Source organism: Pseudonaja textilis, chromosome 4, assembly GCF_049901715.1.
Source record: "Pseudonaja textilis isolate UNSWEBS1 chromosome 4, rPseTex1.2, whole genome shotgun sequence".
In the NCBI taxonomy this organism is placed as follows: Eukaryota; Metazoa; Chordata; class Lepidosauria; order Squamata; family Elapidae; genus Pseudonaja; species Pseudonaja textilis.
The window spans coordinates 63,210,054-63,237,067 of record NC_141993.1 but is presented as its reverse complement, the minus strand read 5'-3'; the positions used below and the strand labels follow the sequence as shown (position 1 = coordinate 63,237,067).

Below are 27,014 nucleotides of genomic sequence, written 5' to 3'. Positions count from 1 at the left end.
GCAATAAAGTACATGCTTTCAATGATAATTAATTGAATAGATAACAAAATATTTCATATTTGTATTTTCAGGTCTACCACTTCCAAACCTGTAGACTGATATATTTCAATCGTTAGTAATATTTAAGTATCACCTGCATTTTTTACCTTTCCTACCCTGCTGACCCTCTTCTCCAGCAATACCGCCAAGGCCAGGTTGTCCAATAATATAAGTACATTCGGTACATGGGCCTGATTCTTCACCTACAATAACATTTTGTCACATGGGTAAATCTTCACTGTATCAAAAGTATAAGCAGCTCAGAGAAACCTATATGCTTATCTGCAATGAAAACGGAGTTAAATAATGTCATGAACCTAATCAATTGGGCATTAATTCTTTTGTGCTCAGCAATGTAGCAATGAGCAGATGTCAAAAATATTTTTTGTACAACAATTGTTAACAGTAAGCAACTGATTTAAAGATAACATGGCTCCAAACTGCAAAAAGAGACACCTTTTTTGAAGACCAATATATGTGTCCCAGGATAATGCTGCAAGATCCAATCTGGGTTGGGCCCTAGGGCCAGACGTTTTGTCTTCCAAGCTTTTGGAGTCATGCTGGAACTCATCTTCAGGGAACTTCTCTCTAGCACGAGTCCTACAGCTTGGAAGACAAAGCCTCTGGTCCTGGTGACTGACCCAGATTGGATCCTGTTGACACCTTTTTATCAGATGTTTCATCTCCTGTTCCTCAAGTGGTCATTGTAGCACAAATGAAACTCTTCACAGCAAACCTGTAAGACAGTTTATTCTGAGAAACAATGACCATGCTTACATACCACACAGAATTGCCTGTCAGTTTGCACAACACATTGCATTATTACAAATTAGATAATCCCACTTGAGTCTAGTGTGTTATATGTCTTCAGAATCCTAGTTTTATTTATTTATAATCTGCCTTTCCTTTAAGAACCGATGATAACATACACAGTACTCCTTCCAGTTTTTTCCCCCACAACTAAAACTTGTGAGTTAAGTTGGGTTTAGAGATAGTGATTGGCCCAAGTCATTCACTGAGCTTCCATAGCTGAGAATCAATTTGAACCTGGCTCTTAACACCACCACTAAATGGGATTAATTCAGTCAAATATAGTCATTTAAACTGTGTATAAATATCTTGTGTAAATAAATCCTTTCAATGTAATCTCTACCAGCAAAATGCACCATGCACTTTTTTCTCTCCTCTCCCCCTCCTCCGTTAGTTTTGTGGAAGAAACTAAAAATTTTATGCTTGCTTTCCTTAAGTTCTAACTGGAGGCTGAGAACGGGATTCAATAACTTCCTTATCTTGAGTGGATACTTTCTTGTGACATTTGGACTGGTGATGACATAGAACTTACATACAGGGATCAGAAAACAATTAAGGTGATTTATCCTGTTTTTCACAAAACAAAGAGAAATTGAGGGAATCCTAAATGTATTTTTAGACTTCCTAGTTGGTAGAATTGATGATTCTGCTGAAGCTCTGTACAATTGTTCCTACATCCTATCTAATGGCTAAAGACTAGAAATGCTTCCTAGTTTAAGATTTATGGACATGAAAGAGATCAGAAGATGGCTAGTGTGAAAAGTAGCAGAAATCACAAATTTATATCTTCCCAATTAAATTTCAACACTTTGATTCCAACTTATGGTACATCTGGTTTGGTCAATAAATAAATGATAATACCAACAACTAAGCTAATATAAGCAATTTGGTCATTTAGACATAATATGTCTTGATAGAAAGAAACTAATCTAATCCCATTCATATGTATCTTAGATTCCCAAACTAATAAAATTTAGAAATATATTCGCAACAAGGGAGCTGACCTTTTTCTCCATCATCTCCTAATAGGCCTGGAGGACCTATGCATCCTGGGCTTCCAGGAGTTCCTTGTGGACCTTTTTCAAAAGTTATTGTACCTGTTTGTGATGAAATAAATAAAATATAACTTTTTGTCTTGTTCATAACAGTAATGGCAGGCAATTGATATTCCTCTCTGAGGTTGAAGATCAATTCATTTAATAGCATTAACAGTATAGAAGATGGAAACCATTCCAAAGTTATTGTTGGTTTAGCTTTTTGTCAGCAGGTCTGAAAATAGGGGACCATATGTCCATTTCATTATTCTAAGGTAATTACTGAATATCTGCTTTCCCTGAAATAGTAAAATGAATATTGTTTTGAGTTATTTTGCATGTTAAGATGGCTGAAGTAGTGCAACATATAAAGAATAAAATTACTCGTGTCTGTTCTGCTTCTTCCACCTTTTCCAGTATTAGAACCTTCTCCAGAGATATTTGCAAGTGTCCAACATAGAATAATGTGAGCCTATTCATTTGTATCTCTAAGGATTGATTTGTTTGATGATCCATTTGTTTGTTTGTTCCTTGGCTATTCGTAGTATTCTTAGGAGTCTTCTAACACCAACATTTTAAAAAGTCAATATTCTTCCTATCTCACTTCCCCAAAGTTCAACATTCATTTCCATAGAATGTCACCAAAATACCATTGCTTACACTTTTCTGATCTTTGTAGCCACATTATGGCTTTTGATTGAATATCTGTTCCATGTCTTTCGTAGCTGCTGTATCAATTGCTAGGCTGTGGTGTATTTCTAGATTGGTTGTAAGATTTATCTAAATTCTCAGAGGGATTCATATGTTTGGAAATATATTGAGAAAACTCTTATGGGATGGCTAGGCTGCTAGAATTCTTTATTTAAATTATGATTTAAATGGGGATGGATTTTTTTGACTTTCCTCAGCTCCGTCACTGATCTTATATTTCAACTTCCTTTTGCTTTTGGAATCAAATAGAAATTTGATTCTTATCTTAAAAATCACTATGGGCAAAATTAAAAAATGTATTATGAATATTTATTAATATTAATAAAGTAGATTTGTATGCCACCTGACTCCCAATTCACCCTGTACAATTTGACAGAAATTCTGCTCTTATTTTAGAAAATCCTTTTTTCTTTTTCAGTGCTGAAGCCTGAAAAACATTTATAGACAAACCTGGGAAAGACATTTAAATTGAAAACTAATTTGCATGGGAAATTGACGCTGAATTAATCCAGCCTGAAAATTACTAGAAAACTTTTTTAAAAGAATTCCTTGGCAAACAGATACACATGTACTAAATAAAAGTGATCAAGGTTAATTGAACTAGAACAGAGCTAACATTAATTTACTTCCTGCATGGTACTCTACAATTGAATCCTTATGACTTTCTCCACAACTTTCAAAGAAAGGAAAGATTGGACTTTGGGTATTATTGTCTATGTCAGCCAAATCTCTTCAGGACTGGTGTACCACCATCTCTTTCAAGGCAGCTTTTATAACCTTCTACCTCAAGAACTCTTGACTATCTCCTGGATCTATGCCCCCATCCACTTCACAAAAAAGCTAAGAAGTGCCTAGGTCAGACAGTATAAGGGTTTAAAGTTTATCAAGCAAAATACCCTATCAACTTCCTTCAAACTGATAGGGCCAGATGAGTCCCATATAACATTGCAAAACACTACTCCAACCATTCCATTAAATCCTGCCTATAAGGATCCAGTCCTAAGCAAATTTAAGTGATTTGATTAGCAGGATGATATCTGCCTAAACAATTGACAGTAGCTGAAGGGAAGCTTTTGCAGCCCAGTGGTGCCCAAAGGGAGAAATTCACCCTATACAATTTTGCTAGTGGACAATATATCCATACAGTCAGGCAGAAGTAAGAAAACTATGCTGCCCATTTGTTGTAGGCTCTTATATGTTGCTGCTCTTCTGCTCCAAGCATCCTTTCTACTATTTCATTGCATTTCCCAGAGCTCTTTGGTAAACCAAGGATACCCTGGGATCTGTGCAAGGGAGTCAGTTGTCCCACACTTTAACAGCTTTTACTTGGCACTACAATAATAATAATACAATAATATTTCTATACCTGGTTGTCCTAAAGGACCTACTGATCCTACTGGGCCTGGTAGGCCTGGAAATCCAGGATGTCCTTGTGGTCCAATAGCATTGATTCCTGGTTGTCCTCTCTCTCCTTTCTTTCCTTTGAGGCCTGGAGAACCTGGCACACCTCCTAGACCAGGTCTTGAAATACCTATTAAACCATGGTAATTGGTTAAAATGCACTTTATGTCTGTTTTTGTAATGTGCTTATCAATGAAGATTTAATTGCAACTTAAAAATAGTACTTGATTTCTATTGCTATTTAACAATAGTAGTTGTTTTACTGAGATAGTTTTATCCTTGGGTAACATACATACCTGGACTTCCAATGGCACCCAAAGGACCCTGTAGCCCTGCAAAATGTGATATAATTATTTCACATCAATGAAATATTGATATGGTTTTTCAATTGTCCCATGATAACAATGCAAAGTGATACATATCTAAGATACTTACAGAAATCAACAGGATTTTTATATAAAAAAGTAGATCCCAAGTTCAGTCCCTAACATTTAAATCACAAAGTTCAACATTTTTTACACTGTTATAGCTACATCAAAAATAGGCTTGATATCATACCTATATCTTGTTTCATCTGTCTGCCTTTTTATACAGAGATCACTGGTTTCATGCCAATCTCTTTTCTGATATGCACATACACATGCAGACAACACCATGCATATGAACAAAATGAATGTGAAACCTACACTAAAACTGCATGAGGATTGCTGAGACTGGGAAAAATATTTAAAGAATATTCTTTTTTCTTCCCTTCCATTTACTTTGTAATATTATAGTGTTGACAATAATTTCCTATGCAAGATGCTTTTTCTGAGCAGCATGGCTAGTTCCTCCTAAAACTGACAGTCTCTTACCTATTGGTCCACGCTGACCTTTACGTCCTGGAAATCCTAAGAGGCCCTTATTTCCTTTTGCTCCAGGTATTCCATCATAATACTCAGTCTTAAAAAGAGGGACAGATAAAAAATGGAGAGAAAAGAAAAGAGAAAAGAAGTTCAACAGTGAAGAGAAGAATGTTCATTAGCAACAATAGCTGGTATAATAAATAGTGTGATATTCCAAGATGTATGCTCTATATAATAATATTTTAGAATGATTTCAGATATTCCTGAAAATAATTTTTCTTTTGTGGCTTTACAGCTAAAGAAAGCAACCTCCAAAAAATTCATCCCTAAGTATATGTTTAGGTTCATCTGTTTAACACAGATTATGGTGTAATGTTCCATAATTTGTAAGTGAACTCAAGTTGCTGCTTGGTTTTTTGAGTAGTTAAGGAAAATCAAGTGACTGAAGAGACATCTAGAGCATAGAGGCAAAACTCAGAAATGGAAATAACCAAGCACTGTTAAGAATTCAGGTTCAATTTATGTAAAACAAATAATGATTCACAAAAGTCCTGGTTGTTACTCTTGATGGATTGTATTTTCTCTAAAAGAATTAGTTCATGGCTTTAGGGTTTAAACAAATAGGGAGCACTTCATCTGATGTACTGTTTACCATTTGTATTAGGAAACCAAAATAGAACCTGCCTGTTCAGCTCATACATTTAAGGAGGACCTATTCAAGGTTTTTCCTCCCTGAGAGGTTCATGGACATTGACTAGATGGCAGGACTTCTCATTGGTGGCCTACGCTTTATAACATGCAAGACTTCACCCTCAGGAGTTCTAATTCTCCATACTTTTACAAAGAAAGTTAAATTGGTGCTATTCCAGTGAACTTATACTTCTTAGTTTTATCTGGGCAAGCATCTCAATTAGTTAAATTTTATTATTATTAATTGCTTCATTTTTGATTGCATTTTCTAACACCATCCAGAGTCTATGGATTGGGGCAGTTTACAAATATTATAAATAAATGATTTAAACTTATTATAACAAAATGTTACAGCACATGTAATTAGTACTTACTAGACCTTTGTTTCCCATAGGGCCAACTTCACCTTTTATCCCCTGCATAGAAACATTAAAAAACACTTAGGTTGAAGTAATTATGAGAAATACTATAATTTCTTGTAATGGATTTATAAAAGTGACAGAATTTGAGGCTATTTTAAAATCATGTTTAAAAGAATTGATATTTAACCAGTAAAATCAATTTTAATTTAAACTTTTCTAAATGCTTCTGGACTGAATGTTGTACTGCTTTTTTCTGAGACTAGTTATTATATTCATGACTTGTTTTACTTCTAGATGTCCATTTGTTTCCCAGGTCTCCTTGAAGATTTATTTCTGCCAAAGCTTTTTGTAGTACTTGTGGTAAAAAAAATCAATAACATTATAGAATAGTTAGTAGTAAAGTATATTACTATAATGGAGCAAGTATACAAGAGTAAAATAAAGAGATTTATTATATCCAGTCCTTTGCAAACCATTTCCAACTACTATTCTAGAATTATATTGAGTACTGAATTTCCTTCTTTATGACATATAAATGGAAAATAGGCTAACTAGATGACATTGTATCTGGAATGAACAATTAAAACCAAATTATTGACTAGTGCTTGATCAGGAAAACAAAATATTGAAAAAACCTCTCTCTTTTTTTCTTACCTTAATTCCAACTTTTCCAGGCAATCCTAGCAAACCCTTTTCACCTTGTTCTCCCTGCAGAAATATAATAGGCATTAAATGAGGTTAACATTCTCATACTCTCTAAATGCATTTTTCTGTTTATAATATTAGTTTGAAAATCAGTCCACACTGGGCAGATCAATTTTCTTTTAATTATTTACTTTGAACTCCATTCTTTACCTATTTTTTTTGTTTCCCATTTTATTTTCTCTTCTATTATAAATCTAACATTTCAAATGTTCTGCTGTTTGACATTTTCTTCTAGATTTTTAGATTTTGGTTTTATTTATTTTCTATTTGTTTCTTCCAGAGCAGTTTAGTTGGGATTACCTAGTTTGGCTTCCTTTACTTACCAAAGTCCAGAATCCATGGTGTTATTCCAAGAAACTGCAAGTAACACACTCAACTAAGGGAAAAAAAATCTGCTAAAGGAGCAGATTTTTGCAATCTTACTCAACCATATAAACATTTCTCTTTGACCCTTTTCAGCAACTGATCTTAGTATTTATTAATTCACCTCTCTATAATTTGAACATTGTTATGTAAGTCATTTTTTTTTGCCAGTAGCACACTGCTTTTGCAAGCCTGAAATATTGCTATTATAGATCCATTTGGAATGCAGTGTCATTAGAGTTGGGCAGTATATACATGTAATTAATAATAAACTTAATAATAATTCTTATCATTTTATGACATAAAACAATTTCAATATTTTCTTGTTACCCGTGGACCAGGTGAGCCAGGAGCACCATTCTTTCCTGCCCTGCCCTAATAAAAGAAATAATAAAAGGAACATTAAGTAGTATACATTGTGATATAATACAGCATATGATAACCATAAGTTAATAATATTTATAAACTTGTACTGAAGCAAACTATTTTAATCTAATAAAGCATGACTTAATAAACTGAATACATAGAAATGAAGGTCTAATGTTCTCCATTTTTATAAATAGGTAAACATCCAAAATTGGCAACTAAAGACATAAATTTAAATGTGGGATTGAAAACAGTTTCCATAACAACACATGGTTTTCATAAAGGTTTGTCAAAAAGAGTTATGTATACCTGATGACCGGGGTCTCCAGGATCTCCTTTTATAGTATAGGAATCACCATGTAAACCCTAAAAAGATTCCCCCCAAACAATATATTTTAATTCATGTTAATGCACTAGGGATACAAGTTGCAAAACATCTGGAGAATACAAATGCTGATGCTAATAAATCTTAATTATTTTTAGCAACAGAAAATTTGTAATGCAATATTTAATGTCACAGAATGGTATATGGTTCAAATTTTTCTTCTTGAAGGAATTGACATGTACAATAGAAGACACTTCCACAGAAATATTCTGACAGTATATATAAAATATTAATTAATATTTATCATTCAACATTTTTAGACAAAGAATGTGGTGGTATCTGCTGCACTTAAATGACCAAGCACTGTTCACCCTGCTTTGTCGCCCCCCCTCCCCCTCCGCCAATCTTTGTTTCCATTACTGTGTGTTTGGGATCGGTTGCCTTGTTCTTTGTTTGGGTAAATGTAATTTTAATGTTTGCATTTTTATTTTGCAGTATGCAGATAAATAAAGTCAGGTGGACATTCTTTATTCTGTGGGTGTAAAGTCTGGTGGACATTCTTTATTCTGTATATCCAAGGTCCGTGGGATTCATAATCCTCCCAGGATTGATCAAAGTCATGAAAGTAAAAATATGATCATAATTGATAGTTCACAAAAGAAATATATTATTATGGAGACTTTAGGTGGCAACTCAGATAACAATGAAGAACAACCTACCGGTTCTCCTGGGGGTCCAGGATATCCTGGAGAACCTTGATCTCCTTTATCTCCTTTTAATTCCTGTAACAAAGGCCTTGAAGTTACTCTTTATTCTCACTGCTTTTTTTCACCATTCTCTTATCAAGCAGCAGCACTGGCATCTTCTCTCCCTCTTTCCTTTCCCATTTTTAAAAAAGCTTCTCTGTAGATCAAAGCTAAAGCCAAGTTAGTATTTTCATTCTTTTAAAGAATTTTTATTCTTCGTTTCATTCTTCTAGAGGACAGGGAAGAGGAAGAAGTAGCAGGGGACAACCTCTGAAGATTTTTTTTCCTTTAAAGATATGAATTCAGAATTTGTGTCTTGCTTCCTGATAATCTATTCCAGCAACACTATTTCCTCCCTCCAGTGGATATTAAACAACAAAAGAATTACTCCTAGTTTGTTCCCAGGCTTAGAAACCAATCGATTACATATACCTTGGGCATTAAGTGATTTGCATGAACTTATCAATTGTTCATTTATATTATTTATATGCAATCTTGAAGCTTGTCCTTTTTCTCTAAATCCAATACTCATTAATGATCCCCACCCCCCCTGGTTTATTTTCTAACAGCAATATTTTAAAATATGGTCTGATGCCAGATTGTTTCTTGCCCCCTTCAAACTCTCTAGGCCACTGTAGATGAAACATCATTTGCTAAGCTTCAATTGCTTTTCATTTTCTTCTATTCAGCAGGAAGGGGAAGGTATATTCCCTTTTTAGCCTGTTTTTGATACTGTTGAAGGAAGGAAGGAAGGAAGGAAGGAAGGAAGGAAGGAAGGAAGGAAGGAAGGAAGGAAGGAAGGAGAGAGGGAGGGAGGGAGGGAGGGAAAAGAGGGTGGTGGTAATAATGTTGCTGAAAGCAGTCCTACTGCATCTCTCATAGTTATCCTGGTTAGGTGGGGCAGCCTGACAAGATGAAAGAGATCCTCCCTTTCCTTAAATGGTGACAGACAGCATGCATAAGCAACCTTATTCTAATTCTAATTCCAGATCCCATTTATTAAAATATTTCTTTAAGCACAGAACTTCCCCAAAACCATAAAAATACAGCACCGCATTCTGTACTGAATCTTAACAATATTATGTTGTTACCGTTGTATTTTCTGCTCCAGTTAATGTTATAATAACAGTTCCAGATGGTCCAGGAGGACCTATTAGTCCACAATCACCCTGAAATAATAATTAAAAAGTGTTATTAAAAATGGACTTGATAAATTAATAGAAGATAAATTAATGGAAGATAACAATCACTGGTTAATAGTCAGCATGGCTACTAAGCAATTCTTAACACAAATGGGGTTTATTGGCCTCATGATCTGCAGAATGCATGGATAAATAGACTATTTCTTGATCAAGCAGGCTTTTCTTCTACTCTTCACTATTTCCATGTACAATTAGAGTATTTATGCTAACGAATAGCATTTGGGAAACATTCTTACAGAACAGCAATAGGGTAGACAAATGTGTTTTTATCATCAAATTAAGAAAATTAAGAAAGTTACTAGTTCCTATAATTCATAGATTTAATTTAAATTGATTTTTATTTTTATTGGGTTAAAAAAACAATTATACAAATATCTCCTTTGTATTTCATTTATTGGAAATAGTAACAGACTGCATTAAATAAATCACAACTAATCTTATCCTGGAATTGCAGTGATTAAAATATATATTTCAAACAAAGTTAATTTACACAAATCCAGTTTAATTAGACAATTACTCTGAGGTTCTTCAAAATTAATTCTCCATAAAATAGCTTACTGACTATGAAATGAATTTGGCAAAGAATGATAAGGATTTAAGTTTAAACCAGAGATATATTTTGTTCAATTAGTGGGAAAGCTAAAAAAATAGAAATATGTTAGTTTAATTATAGTAAGAGAATTATGTATACTTACCTTTATTCCTTTGGATCCAATAACATTAATACCCATGATACCCTAGAAAGCAAGACTTTCATTTAAAATGCATTCGGAAGTCTAAAGCAATGACACTATGAGTAAATGATGCCAGGATAATTATTTGTATTGTTCATTTATATCATAACTCTAACAATACCTTGGGCCCTGGAGGTCCTGCTCTTCCTACTGTGCCCTAAAATGTACAAACACAAATAAAACTGGGTTTTTTTTTATTATAAATGCATTACAAGAATACATTAATTGTTTGAAAATAACGAGAAAAATTGCAAATATTAATATTTTCTGTACAATAGTTTACAGCATTAGAATATGGATGTTGTCTATTACCACATTAATTGATGAACTTGTATTACTCAATCATTAAATATGCTTTCTGGACCAGAGGCCACTGCTGGAAGAACAGGCAGAGTCAAAAGCCAGGAAATTGGCCAGCTGTAGGTCTACTTGGAGCTACTTGCTTCAGTGATTCATGCTCTCTTCCAGTAGTCTAAATCCAGTAATCTGGATCTAGACTACTGGAATGCACTCTATATGGGTCACTTGAGCATCACTTGACAACTCATATTTTATCAAACACTTGATGCTGTCACCATGCAGCACCAATTATGAACCCTACACTGGTATAAGAAGAATTCAAGATTCTGCTTTTAATCTATAAAGCTCTATATAGATTGGCATCTGGGTTCCTTCCCCAAGAAAAGTTAGAAATATTCCCTAAATATTCCCCTAGTTCTCTGGAATGGCTTCTTCCTAGAAATGAGATTGGCCTCATTCTTAACAGGCTTCCTGGAACAAGTGAAAAAGGAATTATTTCAATAGATCTTGGAGTGATTTTTTATGTAAATCAGGTTATGTCATATGTTTTAATTAAATTTACCATGAATGGGAAAATGTTTAAATATTTTTTATTACTGTGAACTTTCAAGAATTGCAAGATGTGGCAGTATATGCATTTAATAAAAACATGCTAATAAAATGCATTAATATACAATATCACAGGTAATATAGAACATCATGTGTTTATGTGAATAGACATGTATAAACGATGAAATTCTCAAGAACCACTAAAAGTAGATTTCAAAGTAAAACAATTTGCTTAGGAAGATTTTGCTTATGCAGTTTGTAGTAAGATACCATAAAAAGACTTTGAAGAAGACAAAATAAAAAATAGTTCCCCAAACAAGAGAGAGTTCCCAGGCAAATGAGACAAGAGCACTCTGATAAGAAATGAAGAAGGTGTGAGAAAAACTGGTTGAGCTTTAACGTATTGTGAGAAAAGGACAACTAGGTCCTAAAATAATTGCAGGCTTCAAATTAACAATATATAATAACGCCGGCTGAACTGATTTTGCAAGTATGGCAAAATATTTGCAATCTGCTCAGATGATTGATTTATACAAATGCTTTGTATAAAAGCTTTGTAAAGGTATATAAATAAAGGTATAAAATAACAAAAGATAACAAAATATTAAATTCAACTTCCAAGTAGAATAAAAGCTAACATTCTATTTAAACTTCTACATACAATTTAAAATTTCTTACTGGAAAACCGGAAGGGCCTTGTGGTCCGATTGTCCCAGGTAATCCTTGAAGGCCTGGCTTACCCTTTAAGAGATAAATACCTATTTAACATTTATATCAGTCATCAATATTCTTCTTTTTCTTCCCCATTAACATAGATTCAACTTAATTAATACATGTAGTGAATTTATCATTCCACTAAAGAATAGAATAGAATAGAATAGAATAGAATAGAATAGAATAGAATAGAATAGAATAGAATAGAATAGAATTATTTATTAGCCAAGTGTGATTGGACACACAAGGAATTTGTCTTGGTGCAAATGCTCTCAGTGTACATAAAAGAAAAGACATTCATCAAGAGTCAAGAATCACAACACTTAATAATACTCATTGGGTACAATAAGCAATCAAATCATACCAGGAAACAGTCAATATAAATCTTAAGGATACAAACGACAAAGTTACAGTCATACAATCACAAGTGGGAGGGGATGGGTGATAAGGAGTGATGAGCAGATTAATAGTAATAGTAGTGCAGACATTTTAAATAGTTAGACAATGTTGAGGGAATTATTTGTTTAGCAGAGTGATGGCGTTCAAAAACTGGGGAAAAACTGTCCTTGTGTCTAGCAGTTCTGGTGTGCAGTGCTCTGTAGCATTGTTTTGAGGGTAGGAGTTGAAAGAGTTTATGTCCAGGATGTGAGGAGTCTGTAAATATTTAGTTGTTTATTTAATACTTTGTTAATTGCACAGTAATAGGATTTTAAATTATAACATATAAAGTACTGACATTGACATTGATCCTACAGTTTCTTTATACTTATAGAAACAGATTTTCTGATTTTTTTTTTGACTGAATGGAAACTTTCCTCCTGAGAAGAAAAGAACCTTTTAATCAAGACTATAATATCCAATCCTTTCAACCTAGCTTATAACAAATATCAAAAGCAAAAGAAGAAACATTTTTAAAAATGAAAGAAACCAGGTTTAACATTGGGAATGTAAACAACACTAAGTGTAATGTAATATGTTTATGTCTGATGTACTGAGTAAACTTGTAAACCCCAATAATCATAGAATAGATTGGTGTTATTTAAAGTGAAAAACATTTTCACAATTGGAGTCCCAAGTATTCTGAAAGTATGATGTTCAAGACTGGTACTATATAAAATTGCCATCATTATAATTAAATAGTCTAGTGATCATCTACCATGGCAAGGCATTTTTAGATTAGGGACCACACCTTTTCTTCCTTCCTTTGGGCCTACAAAATGTATACCTAGTGACACTCTTTTTTTGGATGCATAATTAATAAACACAATAGCCCCTGCCTTCAGAAATCCTGATTTTGCATCATATAATATTATTCTAATTTAAATAAAGATTCTGTGATTTCTAATTCAAATTAAACTGAATATATATCTTCATTTTTCTATACAATTATTTTTCAGAATACATATTTCAAGCTTACCGGAGATCCAGGCACTCCTGGAAATCCAGGATTACCTTTGGAAGAACTATAACCTTTATTGAATCCATTTTCAGAAGTTCCCTTAAGAATTAAATGAAAAAAACAACATTCCATTGATCAGAATGGCAGAATTAAATGTAGCAAACATATTTTGATTAACTGTTTAATGGTAATTAGATGATATGAAAGAATGACTAACTAACTAATGATTAACTAACTAAACTAATCAAGGAGAGAAGCAACCTAGAACTAAGGAGAAATTTCTTGACAGTTAGAACAATTAATCAGTGGAATGACTTGCCCTCAGAAGTTGTGGGTACTCCAACACTGAGATTTTTAAAGAAGAGATTGGACAGCCATTTGTCTGAAATGTTATAGGGTTTTCTGCCTGAGCTTGTTTTGAGGGCTGGACTAGAAGACCTCCAAGGCCCCTTCCAACTCTGTTATTCTGCTACTCTGTTATTCTATTCTGATTGGTAAGAGAAAACCAGAGATCTTATCATTTCCCTTGTTCACTCTTATTCCTTTCATTCACAACCTGCCTGAAAACTTCATGAGATTAATGAACATTCTTGTGAGCGAATACCACCACAAAGAAATAATATTGTACCAATGTTGTAAATGTAAAGCTATCTTGTATATATTGTGTTTACTCCCTCCTCCCCCACCCATATTTTATTGGTGGGCAACAACAAAAAAGCACACCAACAGAACTTTGCACAATCAGTATAAAGCTGTGTCCCTCATGTTGAAATTGGTACTTAGACTAAGGAGATTCAGAGTTAAATTCCCATCCATCCATCCAGTAAAGCAGCTCAATTATTCTATTTCAAGGCCTTTTTTGCTATGGGGATAAAATTAGGATTGGTTCCCTTGAATATTGGTTTCTGCTCCCAGAGAAAGTGTGACATAATAAAGAATAATATTGATAAAATGATAGCAAGATTGAAAAAAACACTGAGCAGAATACAGTAATATAAGAGGCAAAGACTTAGTGTAAGGAAATGAAAACCATGTCTGTAGGGGGACCAAGGGGGCAAGTGACAAACCATGGGTTGTGAATGTCCCAACAAAAGCTACAATTACATGCAACTCAATCCCAACAAACTACAACTTCATGCAATGTCAACCCCAAGTAAGGAAGGATAGGGTTCATATCATTATTGTGGACTCATCCTAGTTAAGAATGGATACCTATGTTCCTAGGCTACTGTCGATTATTATTTCACTTCTTTTGCTTAAATATCTTACCTTTTCTCCTTTGATGCCCTTAGGACCCTAGATAGAGAGAAACACTTTATAAAACCATCATATGGAGAGAAAAAAGCACATTTTTAAAACAGGGACATAGATATCTAGTGAAATATTCAAAATTGCAAAGTATCTCTAACTGCTGCAAAAGACCACTGGAAATGACAAAACTATAGGAAATGAGAAAAATAAATCATTGCCTAATTAATTCTATATTTATGACTGGTCAGAAGTAAGCAGCCCTGAGAATGGTGTTATCAACAGTATGCTGGCCTCTGTCAATTCTCTCTTTGTTCCCCCTAAACTTGTTCACCTCACTTCATTCATGGTTGGCTCAGAAATTTTGGGAGTTGAAGTCCACAAGTCATAAAGGGGCCATAGTCCCCCACCTCTGCTCTAGAGGTTTAGGAAGTCTCTTCTATTCTTATATTCAGAGGAACTGTGAAAGCCTTGATATTTCAATGAGTTTTTGGCTCCAGTTCATTGATGCACAGCAGTTCATACCTGCATATTTTTGCTTCCTATATCTTGAATTATTGTCTTATCATTTATATACTCTTGATTGTGTATTGCTTTGTTATACAAGGTTCAGTATGATAGGTTTGGATGATTAACAATTACAAGAAGAAAATAAAGGTGTTTTTTTTAAATGAATTTTTTAAATGGCATATTTGACCAAAACTTACTGGTAATCCTGGAAGTCCCCCCGGTCCTAAGAGTCCTGGAAAACCTGGATCACCCTGGATGAAAGAGAAGATGGCAAGAAAGGAACTCTCAAGGGTCTCTAGATAGCATGCTCTGTTACTCCATGTGCACATCCTATTCCAAATGCATCAGAGCTAATATTTTACTCATTTTACAACTTGCATCTTAATGTAACGCTATTCATTTCTGTTTCATTCTTACCTTTGTTCCATTGCATCCTGGTATACCTGGAGATCCATGAGGACCAGCATTTCCAGGTTCACCCTGAAAATATTTACAAGATTGTCAAAGTAACCATTAATACAATTTCAAAGATCTCAGAGTATACTTATGACTTTGGCAGATAAGTTGGCTTGTAAGAGTTGGATGTAATACATATATTCTTCTGAAAAGTTAGACATAGAAATAATAAGATGCTTAACTAAATGCAAATATAAAGATTGGTTCAGTAAATGTTGTTATACTTACCGGAAGACCTGGAGGACCAGAGTAACCAGGAACTCCTGGCTTACCCTAAGGATAAAACAATAAAGGAAGAGAAAAAAAACATTGCATTAAGAATGAATTTAAAACTGAATCATTGGATGTCATTTTAAAATACAGGTAGTCTTGATCTATAGCAGTTCATTTAGTGACCATTTGAAATTACAACAACACTGAAAAAAGTGACTTATGACTGTTTTTCATACTTACAATCATTACAGCATCTCTGTGGTCACATCAAAATTCACATGCATGGCAAGTGACTCATATTTATGACAGCTGCAGTGACTTGAGATCATGTGATCACCTTTTATGACCCTCTGACAGCAAGCTTAACGAGGAAGCCAGATTCACTTAGCAACCATGTGCACAGCTACAGTGATTAATTTAACAATTGTGGCAAGAAAGATTGTAAAATGGGGAAAATTATTTAACAACTATCTCAGCAACAGAAATTTTGGGCTCAATTGTGATCATAAATTGAGGACCACCTGTAGATTAAACAGATAGTTCATTCATTCCAATTATTATTAAAATTTCTTAGAATCCTTTAAAAGGTGCCAACTGAAGTTGCAAGCAAAATAGTCATCATCTCCCATGGGTCGAACCCTCCAGGGAAAGCTCTCTTGATGTCACCTGATAAAGAGTCACTGTTTGGAGTGCCTATGGATGATCTCCCATCTTCTTATCCAGAGAGATTCCAAACAGATGATCTACTCACCAGTAGATCACAAGTACTCACTTTTTTGCCATATTCATTGACTCTGCTTTTGCAGAGCCACCATTTCTTCCTTGGAAGCATTTCATTGCATTTAGTCTGTTACAATTTAATCGCATGTGGAATGTGATCAACTTTTGATATTGTGCCAATTATTTTTAAATGCTGATTATTATTTTTAATATATTATAATGAAATACCAACCCTTGAACCTTTAGCTCCAGCAGGACCTACTGGCCCCGAAAAACCCTAGAAAATAAAGGAAATAAAATAAAGGAAATAAAATAAAGGAAAGTAGAATTAATTGGATTAAAATATTATCTTTATGCAGAAAGCTCAGTCTAGCCAAAAGAATCAAAATTCATTTATTTATAGACTATTTACGAGTTCATATCACATTTGAGTGAGGTGCATTTCTGAAAGCATACCACAGAAGTATGGTGTATTTTAAACGCTAAGCATGTACACTTTATAAAGTGGTAGACCAATTGAAGATGGGCATTGTCTTCTCTTTGCTCTATCTAGCCTAGAAATGAAATGTTAGACTTCAGGTCCATTGTCAAGCTCATATATAAATGGAAATGGCGGAATAGAAAGTGAAATTTCTTGTACATCTAGACTCCTCTGATATCAACAACGTTAGGAACAAAAAATCAGATCCACACGGGAAGAGTTCAACTGGCTATTTTATTATGGGGGCCTTGATACTCTTTGAGCTTGCTGGTTTTCTTGCAGATGTTCCATTACCAAACTAGATAACATCACCAGTGGCAGCCCACAGTTCAATCCTAAACTATAAATATTATCTTCTATCAGCTATTTTACTGCTCAAGCTTATAATACAGGAATCTTCTCAGATTATCAGTTTGCACCTGGGCCAGACTTAATAAGATTCAATGATATTCAAGGTGGGGGGGGGTAGGACTTTGTCCTCTTGGGCCCAGATAGGGGTTCCCTGATAGACTCCTCCCCATGGCTCATGGCTTTGGCAATGAGCTATGAATACATAAACATTTACTTTTCAGCATTATCTAAAGAATCAGTAATTCACTCATTGATATGCAATCATAGTAGATTATAAGTACCTTAGGTCCTTGTGGTCCAGGAGGGCCCTCTGGACCCTGGAAGCCCATCTGACCAGGTAGACCAGGGTAACCAGGAAAGCCCTTTTCTCCCTGTAAACACAATCCATTTAATACATTATTTTTAGTTATTCTACAAACTTGGAATAGTGCTATTCATTGTGTAAATTTCTGGAAATTGGTTTTCTTCATTAAATATATACTCATGTAGATAATAAAAATACACACAGGCAGAAGATCTCTATATCATCAAATAAACTGGAAGCATTCTGCTTTGTATAATCCATCACATAAATACATGAATATGTGTTCTGTCTCACCTTTCTTCTTTCCAAAAGATGAAAGAGTACAAACTCACACAAACACAGGCAGGCAAGCTGGCTCAGACTTCACAGAGTTAATTCTTTGGAACTGATAATGTCCTTAGCATTCCAACACGCTCTGCCTGCCAAGTCCGAACTGATAACAAGTAAAAAGCTACTTCCAGAAAATTACAAGGCAGACCATAAAATCATTCACAAAGAAAACCTGAAGCAAGATTAAACTTTGTCCCATGCAAAGTTCCAGCCGAAAACACACCCACTTTTATCCCCTGTGGAGTGTGGCTCAATGACTCAGCTCACTCTCTGACCCTCCCATGCCTCCTACGTTGCTGCTCACGTTTCTCCCTATGACACTGCTTAGGATCAAGCCAACACTCTTCCTCTTGACTCCCTGTCAGGGGCTGCTCCGATATGCCTTCCTCCTGATTAATCTCAGGCTGTTCCTCTCAGTTGTCTGATGAAACCTGAGGCATTATCAGGGAGGAAGGCATTGCCAGAGAGGAAGGTCCTGGGGAGGAAGGCATTCCCAGTTCCTCCTCCTCATCTTCCGAGTCCTCTTCCTCTAACAGCACAGGCTCGGGAATCGGAGCCACAAGAAATATGTATATGTGAAAACTCATGTCAAAGGAAGATGCAGTCCTTAAAATGGTTGTACAGGAATGTGGATAGATTGGAAATAAGAAGAATTTCATTAACTTTCATTACTAGGTAGATAAAAAATATCCATGACATTCATGATCCATTCTAAGAAGAAGCCTATTAAAAATAAATTCAAGACTAGAGCACCAAGCAGAATTCAACCAAGAAAGATCTATAATATTCCAAACAGAATATTGCATGGTCAGATGTTCTCATTTCAAGAGAACATCTGACCAGAATCAGAAAGATAACACCTCTACTGTTAAATAGACTGAGTTGTGAACCTCCTTATTATGGAGGTTCCTAATGGATCTTAATACATTTTTCAGTGCAAGAAAAGTCTAATCACACAGTGAAGAAAATAGCATCCATTGAGAATTTCTGGTAGGATCAAAGGAACTGGTTGGTGAAGAGCTGGTTCTGATATAAAATAATAAAAGCCACTGTACCACAATGTGAATGCTTTCATGGTCTCTGTTGCTCTCTACCTGGGACTTCTAAAAACATGGCACCTCCCTAAGTATTATGGCTGGATTTGGCTGTGGAAGATATTGATTGGTTTAAACTATTATGTGCCAGCAAATTAGTCTTGACTCAAACACCACATAGAGAGAACTTCTGTAGAATACCCTTTCCCCAGTGGGTCCCCTCAATCCTCCAGTTGTGCACTGATCATTGCCTTCTCTTGCACTTGCATGAAATGAAACATTTGCCATTGTAAGTAAAGAGACTATCCACCTCTAACTCCTTCCCACTATATATCGTGCCTGGTTGCTTTAGCTGGGCAACTGGGATGACCCCATATAGGAATCTATACTCCCAGGATTCTTTCCTCATTATTCCTAGTGCTTCCCCTCCCTGTAATATATATGAAGCAGCATCAAAGGACTTTGGGGGGGGGATATTTTTTTCCATTAGAGCCTAATTTTGTTTTGGGGGTTTTGATTGATTTTGTTTTGTGTTTTGCATGCAACTAAATTAGAGGTACTTTCAATCCCCTTTTTCTTCCAATTTTACATATTTAATGATTTCAAATTCACTAAGGGTCCTTCTTTGAATGTTTGCATGCTTAGCTAATTTTGCTTCATCTTTCTGAAATGTTTACCTATTTAATTGCCATTCAAAGAAGGGCCCTTAGTGAATTTGAAATCATTAAATATGTAAAATTGGAAGAAAAAGGGGATTGAAAGTACCTCTACTTTAGTTGCATGCAAAACACAAAACAAAATCAATCAAACAGAATGCCCGTTCAATTGTCTTGCTCTGCTTCCTTAATATGATATGATTTGCCCATAAGTCAATATTATAAATTAGATTTCCATCATTTTTAAATGCCCATTTTTGGTTGAATGTCTGCAATATATGGAAGCTGTTTCACCAGCATAGCAATGTTGTACATTGATCCCATAATGTGGATTTAGAGTTGCTGTGGTATTTTGCTAAATTAATGTGCCTGCTCAACATTATTATTTTCTGCATTTATTTTTGTATATTGTGCTATCCCAGAATTCACCACTTGGGGGTGTATGTTATTGTCCCCAGCAGACAAAAACCATTCTTCTGCAATAAAGCTTCCTAAAAATAGTTATTTGAGAAACTAGCAGTATAACTTAGAACATTATTTAAACCTACTTTTAAATTTTTGAGGGTTACCTCCATCATCATGCTTTAATCTGTACTGCAAAACCTTTTTTTTCTTTTATTAACACCTTTGGTGACTGAGAACGATAGTTGGACTTAACCACGTAATGTCTTTCTGGTCATTGAAAAATTCCCCTGCTGAAAGGGGAATTCAGAGAAAGTTCAAGCAATCAATTACTTTAGTGTGCTTGCTAACCAATATACCTTATTTTTTTCTTCTTCTGTGAAGAAGTTGTTACGATAATAATTCTCCACAAGACTGGAAGAAATCCAATAAAATCCTGACTTCAAAGATGGTGTCAGCCCCACAAGGCAGACAAGACCAAGAAGCCAAGAAAGCAATGCCATGTAGGTCTAAAGCTAGTCTAATAAAACAACTATAGTAACAGAATCTTGCAAGCCTATACGTGCTTCACTCCCTCACTTCATTGCCATATGAATTAGGAAGGGGCTCATCTGAGACATTTTCTCAAATAAGTTTCTTAGAAAGGACTCAAGCCCTGCTTGTCTGATCATCACTTTAGTAATAGCTCTAGGAACCATCCTTCAGGGTTATTGTCCTTACTCTTTACAGATGGAAACTTAACCTGTTGCTATTGAAGACAGCCTTTTTCCTGTTGGGTCCATCCAGTGGTGGGCTGCAACCGTTTTAACAATTGGTTCTGTGACCATGTGCGCAGCATTCAAGATACAGCAATTTGAAGTTCAACTGCTTACCTCCTAGGGCAGCCCTGGTAAGTAGAACAGCTGAGGTGTGGAAAACAGCTGTGCCCCACGAATCAGCTGATCCAGAAAGACGGAAATATAGGACAGGATAGGATGGGTGCAGATGGGTGGGGCCAGCTGATGGTTGGAACTACCTGTCAGCATTCCAGCAAACCTCCATTCCAATCAGTCACTCCAAGACAGGCATCATCTCAAAAGTACCTTTATTAGAATAGCACCTGACCATCTGTGGAATCTCGAAACTAAAAGTTTCCTGGACTTCCCACAATGTCCCAGACTACAAACCATCCCCTTTTCCTTCATCATCACATCACATGAACCAATCCCAAAGTAAGTTCCTTTTTGTTTCTGTGCCACACTCTATGATCTTGAACTAACAAAAGAATTTTATTTTGTTTACTAAGAGCTACTCAATTAAAATCACCCCCTCCCACTTTCTCAAGCTATATGGCAGTGTTGAATAAGGTTTCCAAAGCTGACACTACTAGTTTGCTAAAACCAATCTGAACCAGCAGCAGCCCACTACTGGGTCCATCTTTTTATGACCAGAAAGGTACTTCACCATAAGGCTACCTATTATTGTGCCCCCTGCCAATTCTGCAAATGTTAAATACTGTTTTAAAAAATACTTGGATTTAATTGTATAGCTTAAAATACAATAGAGTAAATAATACTGTTTCATTTAATTAATGCTTCTTATACATCCAGTTGCAGTTCTCTTCATTTTTTTTTTTTGGTCAATAATACATTTTTCTTCTTTTCTAGCAAAAGGACATTGCTATTTATGTGTAAGAAATCCAATTTTTATATAGCTCTTACCTTACTGCCTTTTATTCCATCACAAAAGCATTGGTTTTTGCTGTTGCAGATACAGTTCTAAAAAGAAAATACAGTGATTATCATTTATATTCTCATCAAATATTTGCAAACCAAACAACTTTTTCTCCATGTTGTATGGTTTCTTCATTCAATTTCATTGTACACATGTTGTGCATTGACAACAAAGGTTTGAACTTGAATGTGAACTTATATTCCTTACTGGATGGTTCCATATATTACTAAACCTTCTTTTGCACAACTCTTTTTTGTTTAATAGTTTTCTGGATTTTTACACCATCCTTAGCCATAAACATGATATATCATACCATAGTATAGGAAAGAAAATGGGTGCAGGGAAAAGTAGCAAGTTCTAAAACATGCTGTATGTCAGGATTCCAGCAATCGCTCTAATTAAATCATGATTCTCAAGCCAAACTTCAAAAAACTTCAAAGGATCTATTAGAGGTGACCTAATGGCACTGCCTCGGACTGGGTGTCATCATTCACGAGCAAAAGCTCTGATATTTTAGTTACAATCCTTTAAAGATAAGAGTTGGAATGTACTTTCGCTTTCAAACTGCTGCATTGCTCTTCCAGATTTCCTTCCTCCCCTCCCTTTTTTTAATGGCAACTACTAAAACAGGCATAGGAATGTTTTATGAGTTGACACTGTAGGTGAAAAGCCATGGGAAAACACAAAAAAAAGTTTCTTCCATAATCCACTAACTCTGCAATGGGTGCAAAGAACTCTCTGTGTTGGAATTTATCAGTAAGAATATTAGCTTTCTAGTTCATCAACTGTACTTGTTGCTGAAGCAACACTTGGGATTCACATCTCTTGGAAATTATTGGTCATTTTGATGCTTTATCATCACTAAGCAGATCATACTCAGTTATAGATCTCCACCCTTGTCAGTAGAGAACAATTCTATTCAGGTGCCTTGTGGCTGTAAAAGCCTGGGTGGAAAGGAACTATCTAACTCAATCCCACTAAGATAGAATGTAATGGGGTTTGAGGCCTTCTAGATCTTTGACTCCTGATGGCACTCCTACAGATAGGACTTCAGTCCAGAATTTGAATACACCACAAGAAAATATAACTGTTTCTGTCACACATCAGGACTGAGTATTGGCTTAAGTTCATAGAATATCTTAACATTAATTATGTTCTTTAAAGATTTGTGAAGACAATTAACTAGTTGAGATTTGGGGAAGTAAATATTAACAAAAACCCAAACCCCATCGTGGCTTTATTCCTTGCTAGCTGACAAAAGTGTAAAATGGATAAGAGGCAAGGGTGGGGTGCTATGGGTTCACCTGGGTTTGGGAGAACCCGTAGCTAATGTTATGGCTGGTTTGGAGAACCGCCCAAACCCACTGGCTCCGCCCACACCACCCTCCCCTCCCAGGAGTCTCCACGCAGCCCGTTTTGGATGTGAGATAAGTGTAGGGCCCACACGGAGGCTCAGAGAGGGTGAAAAATGGGCCTCCCAGAGGCTCCAGAAGGCCGGAAATGGCTTCCGAAACCAGGGGAAGGCAAAAATGCCCCTCCCCCCACTGTGGTGCAGGAGGCTGACTAGGCCACACCCACCATGGCCACGCCCACCCAGCAACCAGGCAGAGAACCCATTGCTGAAATTTTTGAAGCCCACCCCTGATAAGGGGACATATCTATAAAATATAAGTTTTTCTTGTTTTCCTTTTTATGTTTCTTTTCTCCACTTTTTCTCTTTCCTCTCATAAAGAAATAAAAAAAATGAAACCTTGTATTATATCAGTGTTACAAATTTGGGCATAGCAGACCTACATAAAACTCTAATTCTTTGCTGGCACCTAATTACTATTGAAACACAGTATTGAATTACTATTGAAACACTGCAGCACAGATAAGTTGCTCTCTGATGGTCTACAGTTGAACCTTGAATGCCTTAGAATTTCACACCTTGAATAATAGGTTGTCAGAACATCCGATTGCCAACCTTTGGTTTGCTTGTTGACCTTGTTTAGACTTCATCTTTATATTGTTCTGCTAGCCCAAGAGAGCTTTTGTTAAGCAGAAAAGGAAAAAGGGTGTCCATGAAAGTTGATGCTTTCATGGATACATCTATATAATTTTCTTAGCAACAACAGGTCACTGGTTTACCAACTGCATTTTTTCTAGAATTTTTTTAACTCTCTAATGAAGTCTAAAGTCCTGGTATTCCCTGGAAATCTCCCAGGCAGGCCTGCCCTTGCTTAGCTTTCAGATCAAATCAGGCAGCAGCCACCTGCTGAGACAAGCAGAATATAACAGAATTCTTCAACTTGATGCTTTCCAGTTATATTAAACTAGATTTAGCCACCATGTTCCAACACATCTAAAGGGTCACAATCTGGAGAAGGCTGATACTTTAACAATATAAACAATACAGGAATAATTTATGCAAACAAGATGACTATAATATTAGAAACATAGTCCTTTGTTCAACTACCAAGTTGAATGTTACATTATCGGGCTAGCTCATATCTATAAATCTGCAAAATGTAATTAGTTGTCCAATTCTCATCTCCAGCACTCTTTCTTTTCCCTCCCACTTTTCATTTTAACAGGCAACAGCAAAGATAGTCAGCAACAGCTAGCTACCCAGACAGACACAGATAGACAGGTCTGCTTTCCTGCCTTTCTGAAGATAATCTGGACATGCTTAGACAGAAACTGCAATTGCACTTGGCATAGTTTCCTAGTATATCTAAGATGAGTTCCTCAGAAAGCATCTTGTGTAGGACTCACTCAATCTGCTTATTCAATTGATTTATTTTGATAAAGTTTCATAACATTTTTGTCCTAATAGTGTGCAAAGTTGCCAAGAGCAAACTAAAATAAAATGCAATGAAAATATAAACCAGATTCTGTAACTGAATCAGTAAAAGAAAATTCAGTCTGTGGAACAAAATTCACATTCAGATTAAATGCCTTTCGTTCTTTGGCAGAATGATTTTTTTCTTGGCTTAATTTAATATTTAGAGCTTGAAAGATAATGGGTGGGTGTGTTGGGCACACTGACCCTGACTTCCTTGAGGAGGAAGGAGAATGGGGGGGAAAAGTAATAATTAAAATGATATCTCTCATCATATATTGCCATTATAATGAACCTTTTAATGGTCTTTGGCTATTAAAGGAGGGATAGGTATCCTACGGCCTTCCAAATTTTACTGATTATATCTCCCAACATCATTCTCCATTGGTTATTGGGACATCTGGGACCTGAAATTTAGCACTTTCTAGATGCCACAACTTGCCCATCCCTATGAATCTAAAGAATTTGTGTCTGTGAGAAACAAATATTTTCTAAAGCACTTTTCATACTTGTGATAAATTTTGCTTTGAAAGCCACTCAAGATAAGGCGTCACTTGAACTGAATAGGCAGACAAAACAATCTTCTGAGTTAGACATAGCTATACATGCAGCCTAACTAATTAAACTTATATTCATAAATTAAAAATTATAAAATGGATGCATTTCTAGAAAGATCTGGACATGGCTCAAAGGTGGTAATTGCAAACCAGTAGCTAAAATCATTCCCATTGCTTTGTACTGAAGAGAATAATTATAGCAAAGGCACACAGCCTATAACCTTTCTTTTTCCTTCAACCTGTTTAGTAAGAATAGAAATGTTCCATAAATTTATTTAGCATTAATACTCTTTAAGCTTCAATGTTCTTTTTCAGCATTTTACTATACAGTAGGCATGCATAAATCTGACTTTATACAGGACAATGCAAAGCATTCAGAAGTGATGCTTCACAGCGTCTATTAATGGAAGCAAAGCAACCCTATTGGATATGTTTAAATTTAAATGTTCTCTGAAGGTTTCAAAAGGCTGACTTGAACCATCATCTCATGGTTGCAAACAAAGACAACTCTTAAGTTACTGATAGAAAGGCCCTAATAACATTACTTTGAGATTCCTAGGAAGCTGGATAGAAGCTAAACATGTAATAAGTATTAAATATATTAACATTGTTGTTTAATTACGAAAAGTAAGTTTATTTTCTGCAGTTTGGAGAATGTTTGTGTTCCAGCAGAAACTACAGCTATGAAGGGATAGTCAATCCACCTTACATCCAGAGTCTTGGTCCTGAGTATAGCATCAATTTGGTTAAGTTGTAAAAGATAGTAACCCATCACATTCACTTTCAGCAAGTGTAGGATTACAAAAGAGAGCAATTTCCCCTCATATTATCTATAAAAACAAAGGGCCACACATTTCTTGTTCTTTTATTACAACAGAATAAAATTGGCTGGAAGGTTAAAACACATGGAGAAAGTATGTCAATCCTGCAGGACTTTCAAGACTTTAAAGTATATGTGCCATCAACGTATTTTTTGTACACCAGGCAAACTGCCTGGATTGGTCCCTGTAGTTTTCTTGGAAGGTTTTTCAAAAGTAGTTTGCCATTAATTGCTTATGAGGATAAGAGACAATGCCTGATTAAGATCACTCACCTGGCTTCCTGCCTAAGGTAGAACTAGACTTCAGTCTCCCAGTTTCTAGGTTAAACACTACTATATCGTCTCTCTGCTCGTTAAAGTGCCTACACCTTTTTCATTGCATTTTATAAGAATGAAATTAGGCTTATAGAAAAACTACATAACTATTAAGAGATGCACACAAAATTTAATAGATTTAATGCAGGGATTATCTACCACCATCTAATTTCCAATGTTATAAAATGCCAAAATGATTGCTTTGAGACAGAAGCAGTTAAATTTGCCGTGAAAATGGACTCCATGAGTGAAAGGAATATGTGCCAGATGTTAGGTAGATATATCAGTGGATGTAGGGGTGGTATAAAGTCAAAATTATGGTCACAAAGATATTTTGTTTTAATTCTGTAAAAGGATGATGGAAAATAAGAAGAATAAAAAACGTAAATAAAGAACTCTCTACCATTCAAAGAGCAAAATATGTTAGTGTAATCACTATGGTCATTTTGAATTGCGAATAGATCAGTATTTTATATTCATCCAAGACGTTCAATCATGCACACATAGACACTTTTCATCTATAGCACATTATAGTTGACTCTTGTGAATTTGGAAACAAGTTGATGGGATTATTATTCCTGCAATTAAGATCCACCATAGAACTTCTCAAAGACTTTTCATATTTACTATTAATTGAGGCTGAAACCTTTGGTACACTTCAGAACAAAATCCAGTGATATGAAGAATATTCAAGTGGTAGATAATGAATATACTTTTTAATACTTTTTATAAAGTACATTGATTAGGCCTTCAGCTGTAGGAAAAGTAGAACAGGTTTTTTTCCT

The 27,014-nt window shown here is 35.4% G+C and overlaps 1 protein-coding gene across 1 annotated transcript in view; it reads right to left on the bottom strand.

Moving 5' to 3' along the window:
- Positions 1-27,014, bottom strand: part of COL4A3 (collagen type IV alpha 3 chain) — a 68,994-nt gene that overhangs the window by 35,471 nt on the left and 6,509 nt on the right. The window contains exons 2-23 of the mRNA XM_087933222.1: positions 21,701-21,757; positions 17,556-17,645; positions 16,675-16,719; positions 15,738-15,782; positions 15,471-15,533; positions 15,251-15,304; positions 14,565-14,591; positions 13,314-13,394; positions 11,861-11,923; positions 10,455-10,490; positions 10,295-10,336; positions 9,489-9,566; positions 8,371-8,433; positions 7,636-7,692; positions 7,291-7,335; positions 6,547-6,600; positions 5,905-5,946; positions 4,850-4,937; positions 4,292-4,327; positions 3,961-4,125; positions 1,854-1,946; positions 147-242 (exon numbers count right to left, since the gene is read on the bottom strand). Of these exons, the coding sequence (XP_087789348.1) occupies positions 147-242; positions 1,854-1,946; positions 3,961-4,125; positions 4,292-4,327; positions 4,850-4,937; positions 5,905-5,946; positions 6,547-6,600; positions 7,291-7,335; positions 7,636-7,692; positions 8,371-8,433; positions 9,489-9,566; positions 10,295-10,336; positions 10,455-10,490; positions 11,861-11,923; positions 13,314-13,394; positions 14,565-14,591; positions 15,251-15,304; positions 15,471-15,533; positions 15,738-15,782; positions 16,675-16,719; positions 17,556-17,645; positions 21,701-21,757 (1,420 nt within the window). The remainder of the gene's footprint in view (positions 1-146; positions 243-1,853; positions 1,947-3,960; positions 4,126-4,291; positions 4,328-4,849; positions 4,938-5,904; positions 5,947-6,546; positions 6,601-7,290; positions 7,336-7,635; positions 7,693-8,370; positions 8,434-9,488; positions 9,567-10,294; positions 10,337-10,454; positions 10,491-11,860; positions 11,924-13,313; positions 13,395-14,564; positions 14,592-15,250; positions 15,305-15,470; positions 15,534-15,737; positions 15,783-16,674; positions 16,720-17,555; positions 17,646-21,700; positions 21,758-27,014) is intronic.